The 12,500-nt window shown below is 45.0% G+C and overlaps 1 protein-coding gene across 1 annotated transcript in view; it reads right to left on the bottom strand.

The window, feature by feature from the left end:
• ESYT1 (extended synaptotagmin 1) overlaps positions 1-12,500 on the bottom strand; it is a 238,862-nt gene that overhangs the window by 169,228 nt on the left and 57,134 nt on the right. Inside the window, exon 2 of the mRNA XM_063952629.1 lies at positions 887-928. Coding sequence (XP_063808699.1) covers positions 887-928 — 42 coding nt within the window. The remainder of the gene's footprint in view (positions 1-886; positions 929-12,500) is intronic.

Raw genomic sequence — 12,500 nt, 5'->3', positions numbered from 1 at the left:
GATCGCAGATGCCGAGTAAGTCTGAAGCTACTCAGAAACTGCTACGAGGTGTGTAATCGCAATATTGCGATTACTTCGTTCGCAATTTTAAGATGCTAAGATTCACTCCCAGTAGGCGGCGGCTTAGCGTGAGCAACTCTGCTAAAATCGCCTTGCGAGCGAACAACTCGGAATGACCCCCCTTGTGTTTATACTTGGGTCCCATTCGCAAGATCGCTCATTATAGTATGCCAATATTCCAAAATACAGGAAAAATCCAATATACCTATGGTCCAAAGCATTTTGGATATGGGAGACTTAACATGTATCACATTATTATATTGAACTATCTTAGTAATGCTTTTTAATTAAATATAAATAAACCAACATCCTATATCATAAAAGGCTAACGCTGGTCCTCACCTCTTTGGGATGAATTCAAGTGTTTTGCACGCCTGTGGCCACTAGATGGCACCCAACGGTGCAATTCAAGTGTTGCTCCGTTTGGGTACACACAGCCACTGGCGCCGACATTTTGACAGGCTGTTAATTAGTTATATAAAAGTACTGCCAATTTTCTTATTCCGTCACACATAATCTCTCACTGAATAGACTATCTGTTTTGTATTCATTTTAATATCGGGTCCACAATGGCACCAGTCGCTATACATATACTAAGCTAGTTATGCCTGAAGAGCCCCCTGAAAGCTCTGCCAAATATGTTGCATGTTTGGTAGGCCGACATCTTTGTACACCTTGGCACACAGAAATGCCCAATCTAGGTTTTGAACAGTGCCAATTCATCTGCAGTATCCCAATATTATATCTATGATGCTGTGCCTCATTCATCAGTAATTATGTTTACAGTGCCTCAATCACACACTAGCAGGCCATGCATATACTTTACCTTGTTCAGCCATTCTGCTTTCTCTATGTCCGGGAAAGTGATCTGATGAAGAAACAAAGAAACAATGTGACCAAATGGTCAGCCTTTGCTCATAGACAGTGGCTAACACTAAGCACATAGTACACATCGGTATGAAAGTTCACCATGGTCCCTAATTTCCATGGACAGTGATGACGGCTAAAGAAAGTCCCCATTTTCAACATTGAGCATCCTACTGTGTGTGTGTGTAAGGCAATATTTACTGAAGAGGGATATTTACAATGCATGAAATATATCATGAAGGATACTGTATTGTACTTAGATGAACCAGCAGAGCAGCTCAGGGTTTCTGGAACATATTTTAAAATTCTGATCACGTTTACCTGTGTGAGGAGTGGGAAGCAGACCAGCTGCTTAGTTACATCTGTCACATGAGCGCATTGAGTAAACAAGTGAGATAACTGTATGTAAGCTGAACTATGTCAGTGTCTTACATTGTCTATACACTACAGAAGCAAACTCTAGCATAAAAATGTACATAGTAGCTCGTCACATATAAAACCGTACTTATAAGTGATGTGACTTTATTAGTAGAGGGAGTGGCTTGGGCAGAACGGATCATTGATGTGGTCCAATGTGTTCTGACATTGCTTTTTGAAATCTATGTATGGTACAGTATGTCCTATGGGTTAAACATTCTACTTGGGCCTTATCGCTTCCAACACAATTATGTTGTTAATTTCCATTTTGCTTTCTAATAGTATTAAATATATTTGTTAACAGGCCCTGAATACTGAAATACAAAACCTATGTTATAACAGAATGAATAATTATAATCTCTGTTTGCGATAGGATATTTAAAATTCCAAAAATAGTGTTACGGGGTGGTGCAATTCTACTGAGTGTTCGGTTTATGCTTTACATTACTTTGGCCAATATGTATGGCAGCCTCCACTTATAATGCTACATCTACAGCTGGCTATAATTAGGTTGTGTGTGCAGAATGACAGATGTCCATATAACTTTTATTGTAAAAGAGAACACTAAAATCAGTTATGTGCACATATACAATTACTGACAAGAAGAAAAGAAAAAAAAAATAGAAAAAAAACAAAATAAGAATTGATAGCAGTGGTACACAACCTGCACTACTTACCCATTGAAACTGGTTTCCGCTAGTTTATCTGCTGCCAAGATACAACTATCTTGTGCCTATGATACCATCAGTGTATGAGGAAACGGAGATTTCTTGTGTAAAAGCGGAAGGGCAAAGCTACTGGGCAAAATACCTGCTGATACCAATCTTTGATACATATCATATTTACAACTAAAATGGAAAGCAGCTAATGTTGAACATTGGGATGTAATAGCTATCAGATGCATGAACTAATATATATATATATATATATATATATATCCTTTATTATTATAGAGACAACATAATTTGGACTAGAGGGAAGCAGGTGGCAATAGATGGAGAATATACCTACTGTATACAGTACCATGGTCGTACCAGATACCATGCATGGTAATTTTTTTATCCAGCTTTGCCCTACACTCCTTTAAACTGACAGAGTAAGAGGGTGTAGATTTCCTGCCACAGCGCGTGTGCCATTTTTCTTCAGTATCAGTGGTTTAAACCATGGAAACCAAGGTATAAAACATGCACAAAATAAATACAATCAGAATAATCCACACAGAGCATTTACAGGAACTGTGGTCAGGTACCACATCCTCCCCTTTAGGTGTAGAACAAACTAGCAGCATTTAATTTCTGCTACTGAATTAATATTAACACAGTTACAATTAAAATGAAACAATTTGTTAAATATTTTGCCTTTAACATCATTTTTTCTAGACACAGAATTGTGCAGGCAGTTGTACAGTCTCTTTACGGTGGCTGAGACAGACTTATAAGGCTTCTTCCCCTTTCAGAAATAAATCCCGAGTCTGAGCTGGGTTATATGAACATAGTTTCAAGCAGTGTTACAGCTGTTCACAGCGCACGTTGGACCTGGGTTACGCCGTTGTGGTGGGCCTCTGCATACACAACTGATCAGCCTACCTCACATAATAACAAACCAAATGACCACGCGCTGATCAAGTGTCTTAAATCACCTGCCCCCTTGCAGCCGTTTCCTAAGGGTGCCCACACACGGCACGATATAGCTGCCAATCCGATGAATTGGAACAATATAGCAGCTATATCGTTCAGTGTGTGGGCATGATGTCGTCCATTGCCCGCACCTGTGGTGTCGTCCACCTGCATCGCTGATCTTTCAGCATGTTCAAAAGATCAGTGATGCGGGCGTACAATCCCATGCAGCATTATGCGTAGGAGGGCCGGCATAGTGGGAGGTTGGGCACCGGATCCCCCCGTGTGTGGGGACCACCCTCGGACGCTCCGTCGAATCGGCTCCATGCGTCGCTTCGTGTGTGGGCACCCTTAGGGATACTCAAACCTTAATATATGCCAAGACAAGAAAAATGGTGGAAACAGTGCCTTAGAGCAGATTATTTAATACTGCTAAATATATTTAACACAGTATAAATAAAACAGATGCATCAGCCGGTATGAAAATAAAATGACATGAAAAAGGACAACACAAATATTAAACAAATGTCTTAATTAAAAACTGTCCATTATAGCAGTGATCTGATTATAAGAGACAGTCCTCCAACTTTCTGTTAGTAAATCCTCCCCTATTAAGATGTTAATAGCAGTGTTTACTATCACAAATCACAGGGCTGGCAAGCTGTTAGAAGCAAACAGTTCCTTTGCGCATAAAAGGATTTCAAGCTGAATTAAGCAAAACAGCTCCTTACACTGATATTAAAGTAGCAGCAGTTGTTAATACACAGAGCAGTTTGCAGTCCTGTTAAAGAGCGGACAATTCTTTTGTGCAAAGATTTCAAACTGTAATAGGCCCTACACACTGGCCGATTACACTGAAAGATATGAACGAGAGATCGTTCATATCTTTCAGTGTGTATGCACCAACGATGAATGATGCGCGTTTATACATTCATGCTAATATGGACAATCTCATTCATATTTGCATGCAGGGATATTGGGCCGGGTGACGGGGGGTGTGAAGAAACTTCACTCCGCAGTCACCCCCACACACCCCCCCTGCCGCCGGGGCGTCCGTCGGGCACCTTGGCCGGCAATCGGCCAGTGTGTAGGGCACATTAGTAAAGCAGCTCCCCCCACAGATGTTGAAGCAGCAGCAGTTATTGTCATAAAAAGCAATCCACAGTACTCATAAAGACAGCATATATATCTAGCTTTGGATTTGGGTTGCGGACCCAGCACATATAACCCGAGTTGCCCCTTTCACACCGACACACAACCTGGGTTTTTCTCAGGTTCAAAGCTCGGTGTAAAAGGAGTATTATCTACAGTCACAAGCAGAAGACTCTCAGTGTCACCGTTTCTAAAGGGTGGTACACACTTGACAATTTTGAAACAATAAAGATTTCCCTAGAAATGTCCCCAGCAGCAGAATGAAAGATATAGAGTATACACACTGAACGATATAGTAAAAGATATTGTTCAGTGACGTCACCCCTCCCATCCCTGAACATACAGCCATGAAAGATATAGCCCAAATTGGGCATCCGGTCTCTATGGCGACCACACTTAGGTCGACAATGTCTAGGTCGACAGTAACTAGGTTGACAGGGTCTCTAGGTCCACATGTTCTAGGTCAGCAGGTCAACATGAGTTTTTCACAATTTTTTTCTTTTTAACGTTTTCATACTTAACGATCCACGTGGACTACGATTGGGAATAGTAACCTGTGCCGAGTGCAATGTTAGCAGAGCGAGGCACCTTGCCCAAAGCTCGCTCGCCATGTGAGGGGACATGGTGCACTAATTGGGGTTCCCGGTCACTGTACGGAGAAAACGACACCAAATTAAAAAAAGAAAAAAGAAAAACTCATGTCAACCTTTTGACCTGTCGACCTAGAACATGTTGACCTAGAAACCCTATTGACCAATAGTGGTCGACCTAAGAGTGACAACCCTCCATACACACCCACTAAATTGGACTGCATTTTCAGTTGATAAAAGATAAATAACGGCCCACGGGAGCGCGCATCATTATTGTTATCGTGCATACACACTTGACTATATGCATAATAATATCTTTATCTTTTTCGTGCATGTGTCCACTTAAATCATCTAGTGTGTATGTCCCTTTAATCAGCAAGCTACAGCCCAGAGCTACTCTATCGTACAGAAAATGTGTTAAACAATACTCTGTACCACAACCAACCACAAACTGCTAGTGCAGGCTTTTTCAACCAGTGTGCCGTGGCACACTAGTGTGCTGCGACCAGTTGCAAGGTGTGCCGCGGAGCCAGAGCAGCTTCCTGTACCTTCAGAGTGAACTGTTGGCCCAGGCTCTTCTTAGAGGATCAGTCGTGCTCCGATCTATGCCTTGAAGATGCGGCGGTGTGATATCATAGGTCAAGGCCGCCACGTCACACCACCCAGCCAGCCCACCCGCCTACATATGCATCTTCCAGTTCCTGCCTGCATACACAGCTTTCTTTGCCCACCCACATCCACACATGCCCGACCGCCCACTGCTCAGTATTCGCAGAACTCCACTATGAAAACCCCCCGCCACTGAGGGACAAGGAGGAGGACAGCTGACCGGTAGGGGCTAATATTTGTTATGTTATTTCTCCTATGGGGGGGGGGGGGGGGGCAATAGAATTTATGTGGGGAGAATAAGGATTTAAGGATTTATGGATTTATGTGGGAAGCAATGTGATTGTTCTTTTCTGTGTAGGCCAATGTATGTGTGGATTATTTTTTTTTACTGTGATGTGCCTTGGCAATTTTAAAATATTGTTCGGTGTGCCGCGAGTAAAAAAAGGATGAAAATCACTGTGCTAGTGAATCAACAGGCTGCATTACCATCAGAAACTAGCGGCCACATTTTAGCCTGGGGGTAAGCACACATCTATGAGCAGCAGACAAACCTGACATTTTTTTGTTTTTTTTAAATTTATTTTTAGTTTAAAACACTGTATGATTTATCAAAGAATGAAAAGATCTTTTGCAGCTGAAAACTTGCGTCTTTCCAGGATAAAGACAAGAGGTTAGTAACATACAGGTGGTACTGTATCTTTAAGTCAACATACTAATCATCATCTTTCCTGGCAAGGGTGGAATATTTTCTTCTTTAGGGGACATGGGGATACAGATATAACAAGCCCCCTCCCCCAGCACTCCGAATGGTGGATAGTGCCATATGTTCACAAATCACTGTGCTACGGACTTTAACACAATCATACTAAATGAATATATGGCTACACACTGCATGGCTGTACCTGGTGCCCGAAAACAGGCAAAATGGCAATGACTAGGAAAGCAGCCCACCCCCGACTACCCAGAAAATTGATATGCCTATAAAATGGACAATGTGTATAGGTAACAGTAAATCTTACTAAAGTCTAAAAAAATTATAAAAATCATAAGCAAAACACATTAAAAGTAACGGACCTCAATCAATCAATCAATCAATCAATCAATCAATGACCCAACAAAACACTCCATTTTAATGCTTTGATTCATACAATTGTTTTATACAATTATGTAGATGTGGTCCCTGCCGCATTTCATTGGGGTAAAAATACTGATGGCCACCATTTACCTGGATAAGTATTGTTATGCCCAAATTTCTGAATTACAAGAAGTTGCGGCATTTAGTATGAGGAACATAAACTGCAAGTAAGGACAACACCCTAGCACAGTGGTGGCCAACGCGTGGCTCTAGAGCCACATGTGGCTCTTTCTTTACTCAAATGTGGCTCCCAACACTCAAAGTCACGTGACCACAAGAGATCTGTAAACCGCTGCACTCCAGCCAGACATGCAGCAGCAATACGTAGACTGAAAAATGAGGGAGCCAAATACACATGAGGGAGCTGGCTGGAGTGACACAGGCGGGTGCTGGCTGGAGTGACACAGGCGGATGCTGGCTGGAGTGACACAGGCGGGTGCTGGCTGGAGTGACACAGGCGGATGCTGGCTGGAGTGACACAGGCGGATGCTGGCTGGAGTGACACAGGCGGGTGCTGGCTGGAGTGACACAGGCGGATGCTGGCTGGAGTGACACAGGCGGGTGCTGGCTGGAGTGACACAGGCGGGTGCTGGCTGGAGTGACACATGGGGGAACTGAAGTGTATTATGTGAATCTGGCTTTTCAATATATTTTATGCGAATCTGGCCTTTTCAATTATTTGATGTAGAAGTGGCTTTTTCATTGTATTTTATGTTGGATCTGGCTTTTTCAATGTATTTTATACCAGGGGCGTGGCCTAACAGGCACAAGGTCACACCCCATTTTTGCAAGTGCGCCTTCGGCTCAAAGTCGGCTCTTTGATGTACCTAACAAGATTTCTTGGCTCTTTGTCTCTGGCTGGTTGGCCACCCCTGCCCTAGCAGATCTCAAAACCATTGTGGTAAAATATGCAAGGGCCCCTTCTCTCCCACTCTCTCCTGGTCTCCTTCCCATCAGTGACTCAGGGGTATATTTACTAAGCCTTGGATGGAGATAAAGTGACTGGAGTTAAGTACCAGCCAATCACCTAATAACTGTCATTTTTCAAACCCAGCTTGTGACATTAACTTTGAGGATGTTTGTGGCATGGATGTTCCAGCGACAATCCTTACAGATTCAGGCTCATGTTGACATGATCGCATCATGCAGGTGCTACAGACTTGTTGGCTGCACATTTGGGGTCTAATGCAGAGCCGATTGCAGGTCTGTTATGTGTCTTTTTGCACAGTGCATGCCCTGGATAAAAATGTACGGGCGGTGTAGAGTTATACACAGTTCAGTTACAGTACATCTCCACTTGCAGGTAATGGGGTGTGACAGGGGTGGCAACGCGGCTTTGGGATGTAGGCTAAGCTCACTGAGGGTATGATGCAATTGCAGGCTAAGCAGAGTTGTACGTATGTACAGATCTGTCAGCGTTCAATGCAGCATACAACCGAATATACAGATTTAATTCCATGCATGTGACACAAGCAATTCAGTCCCACTTGTGTGCTACCTGCCCCTCAAGCTTCAAATCTCACTTTCCGCCACATCCCAAAGTAGCTCTATTGGATTGAGATCTGGTAACTGGGGACATTGGAGTACTCTGAAAACACTGTCGCTTTCATGGAACCAGCTGGAGATAACGTGTCTTTGTAATATGGTCCGATATTATGTTGTAAGTTGCCATTAGAAGCCGGGCAGACTGTGGCCATAAAGGTATGCACTGTGGGCAGAGCATAACAGGTAAATCAGAGCAATGGCCAGAAAAGGTCAGGCACAATTATTATTCTAAGGGTGCATACACACGGTGAGATTCGGACTTATCCGATTCTCACCGTGCGACAGGGGGCCGGGTCGGCACTTAGCCAGTATCGCAAGCACATAATGAGTGTGCTTGCGATGCTGGCTATGTGCGATTTTGGCTAAGTGTCAATCCTGACTATCTCTTCTATAGAGATAGTCAGGATTGACTTGCCTGCACAGCCTATTTTTTCTGCCGATGCCGACCGCGCGGGGCCGCGCATCGGCATCGGATCGGGATCGCAAGGTGACTGTCACCTTGCGATCTGCACTATCTTTTCATCCGATTCTGACTATATAGTCAGAATCGAATGAAAAAATCTTACCGTGTGTACACACCTTTACATTTTATTTACAGGGCGTCACAAAGGGTCCACAGAGCCACGCAGATTACATATACAGATAAAGTGCAGTCATAATAGGAAATAAAGCACAATGGAATAGGCTGGCAATACATAAATAACTGCTAATAAACAAATAAAACATTACAATAACAGGATCTAAAGTGCAGAGCATTAGAATACAAACAATAAAGACAAATATGGAACCTTTATGCAAATACAGTCATAACAACAACAAAGTCCATGCTGGCTGAAATGCTTACCCTAATAGATGGGGGTGGCAGGCAGGTTTAGGGCCCTTGTAAGCATGGAGAAGAGAATGGGTAAAGTGACGGAAGAATATACTACTTGTAAAGCTGGGTACACACAGCTTTTTTGCACTCTATCGCACACTGGGGGTAATTCAGAGTTGATCGCAGCAGCAAATTTATAAGCAGTTGGGCAAAACCGTGGGGGTCATTCCGAGTTGTTCGCTCGCTAGCAGATTTTAGCAGCATTGCACACGCTAGGCCGCCGCCCTCTGGGAGTGTATCTTAGCTTAGCAGAATTGCTAACGAAAGATTAGCAGAATTGCGAATAGAAAATTCTTAGCAGTTTCTGAGTAGCTCGAGACTTACTCCTACACTGCGATCAGCTCAGCCCGTTTCGTTCCTGGTTTGACGTCACAAACACGCCCTGCGTTCGGCTAGCCACTCCCCCGTTTCTCCAGACACTCCAGCGTTTTATCCTGGCATGCCTGCATTTTTCCGCACACTCCCAGAAAACGGTCAGTTTCCGCCCAGAAACACCCACTTCCTGTCAGTCACACTCCGATCACTTCAACGATGGAAATTCTTCGTTCGGACGTGAGTAAATCTACTAAGTTTTGTGCTAAAATACTTAGCGCATGCGCACTGCGTAACATGCGCATTTTCGCCTTAATCGCTCCGTTGCGAAAATCGGCAAACGAGCGAACAACTCGGAATGACCCCCCATGTGCACTGCAGGTGTGGCAGATAAGGAAATTTATGGTAGCCTTACCATAGTTAAATCTCTTTCTGCGAGGTACACTGGATTCCACAGGGAATACATCGGGGGTGTAGAGTTGGATCTTGACCAGAGGCACCAACAGACTAAAGCTTCAACTGTTCCCAGGATGTACTGCACCGCCTCATTTATAACCCCGCCTCCGGGCACTGGAGCTCAGTTACGTTAACCAGTCCAATGCAGTAGCAGGTAAAAGAGACGGCAAATGTTAGTCACATAGAACCACATTCTCACAACAGGAGAAGGGACCAGCGGCTAATGCCATAGATACCCAAAGAAGCTAAGTGCGTCAGGGTGGGCGCCCTGTGGAATCCAGTGTACCTCGCAGAAAGAGATTTAACTATGGTAAGTCTACCATAAATTTCCTTTTCTGCAGCCGTGTACACTGGGATTCCACAGGGAATACATCGGGGATGTCCTAAAGCAGTTCCAGATGGGAGGGGACGCACCGTAGCAGGCACAAGAACCCGGCGTCCAAAGGAAATATCCTGGGAGGCGGAAGTATCAAAGGCATAGAAACTAATGAACGTGTTCATGGAGGGGTGTAGTATGTGTTGCCGGCGGTCGGGCTCCCGGCGACCAGCATACCGGCGCCGGAATCCTGACCGACGGCATACAGACAGCTGGGCGAGCGCAAATGAGCCCCTTGCAGGCAGGGTGGTGCACTAAGCGCGCCACGCTATCTATTCTCCCTCCAGGAGAGTCGTGGAACCCCAAGAGGGAGAAAAGTTGTCGGTATGCCGGCGGTCGGGATTCCGGCACCGGTATGGTGGTTGTCGGAAGCCCGGCCGCCAGCAACCTGAAGACAACCCTTCACGGAGGACCACGTAGCTGCCTTGCACACTTGTTCAACAGACTGGCCACGGCGGGCCGTCCAAGAAGGTCCAACAGACCGAGTAGAATGGGTTTTGATAGCAGCAGGAGTTGGGAGTCCAGCCTGCGCATAGGCTTGTGCAATCACCATTCTAATCCATCTGGCCAAGGTTTGCTTATTCGCATGTCAGCCAAGTTTGTGAAAACCAAAAAGTACAAATAGGGTACCTGACCTCCTGATAGAGGCAGTCCTCTCCACGTAGATACGGAGAGCCCATACCACATCCAAAGACCGTTCTTTGGAAGACAACCCAGAAGAGATAAAAGCCGAAACCACAATCTCTTGGTTAAGATGGAAAGATGACACCACTTTAGGCAGATAACCGGGGCAAGTTCGAAGAACTGCCCGGATACGGTGAAAAATCAGAAAGGGTGGACGACAGGACAAAGAACCTAAGTCCGACACCCTCCTAGCAGAGGCAACAGCCAACAGAAACACGACCTTAAGCGTAAGGCATTTAAGGTCCACAGACTCAAGAGGTTCAAATGGAGACTCTTGTAGGGCATTTAAGACAACAGACAGATCCCATGGAGCCACAGGAGGGACATAGGGAGGCTGAATCCATAAAACACCCTGCGTGAAATTATGAACATCAGGAATAGATGCAGTTTTTCAATGAAACCACACCAACAAGGCAGATACATGAACATTGAGAGAGGCCAGACGAAGGCCTAAATCTAGGCCTTGTTGCAGAAGAACCAAAAGCCTGGAAGTTCTGAACAAATAGGCATCATAATTCTGAGCAGCACACCATGTGAAGAAAGAATTCCAGACCCTGTAATAAATCCTTGCAGAAGCTGGTTGGTGGGCCTTCAACATAGTTTGAATAACCGCCACAGAGAATCCTTTGGCCCTCAGAACTAAAGCTTCAAGAGAATCGCCGTCAAAGCCAGTCTGGCCAGGTCCGGCTAGACACAAGGGCCCTGAACAAGGAGGTCTGTGCGTTGAGGAAGTAGAAGAGGAAGCTCTATCGGCAGACCTTGCAGGTCTGAGAACCAATGCAGTCTGGGCCACGCTGGAGTGACTAGAAGTAGTATTCCTCTTTCTTGCTTGAACTTCCATAGCACGCTGGGCAGGAGTGACACTGGAGGAAACACGTACGGCAGCCGAAAGTTCCATGGAATTGCCAGTGCGTCCATGAACGCTGCTTGTGGATCCCTTGTCCTTGATCCGAAGACGGGAACCTTGTGTTTGTGTCGAGACGCCATCAGGTCTACATCTGGTAGGCCCCACTTGTCCACTAGGAGTTGAAAGACTTCTGGATGAAGACTCCACTCTCCGACGTGAACATCTTGACGACTGAAGAAATCCGCTTCCCAGTTGAGGACTCTGGGAATGAACACTGCCGATATTGCTGGCAGATGGCGTTCCGCCCAATAGAGGATTTTTGATACTTCCAGCATTGCCATGCGGCTTCAAGTGCCGCCTTGATGATTTATGTACGCCACCGTGGTGGCGTTGTTTGATTATACTTGAACAGGCCTGTTCTCTACTAGAGGCAGGGCAAGCGTCAACGCATTGAACACTGCCCGCAATTCCAGAATGTTTATCGGGAGGATAGATTCCTCCCTGGTCCACCGACCGTGGAGAGAGTGTTGCTCCAACACCGCGCCCCGACCTCGCAGACTGGAATCCGTTGTCAGGAGGACCCAGTTGGAGATCCAGAAGGGGTGGCCCCTGCTCAACTGTTGGTCCTGTAGCCACCAGCTCAGTGACAGACGAACCTTGCAATAACAGATGTAAACAATGCTCAGCAGGAAGAGTAGCTTCTCCTAGTCAGCAGTTACTAGGAGAAGCCACTCTTCCTGCTGAGCATTGTTTACATAAACAAAATTGTGGCTTGTAGCGAATTCAGCATTATTGCATTATTTGCCTTACCGAGTCGGCACATTCAATACAAATCTAGCTGTGAATTCAGCGCATTTTTTATTACATCTGTTATTGCAAGCTTGTTTTTACTGATTATTTGTGAGATTTATACAATCATTGATTGGTCATCCATTCTTTTATTTTCTTCCGACCTTTTTG

The sequence above is a fragment of the Pseudophryne corroboree genome, chromosome 2, assembly GCF_028390025.1.
Source record: "Pseudophryne corroboree isolate aPseCor3 chromosome 2, aPseCor3.hap2, whole genome shotgun sequence".
Lineage (NCBI taxonomy): Eukaryota > Metazoa > Chordata > Amphibia > Anura > Myobatrachidae > Pseudophryne > Pseudophryne corroboree.
Note: the sequence above shows the minus strand (reverse complement) of the source record. Positions and strands in the feature narration are given on the sequence as shown.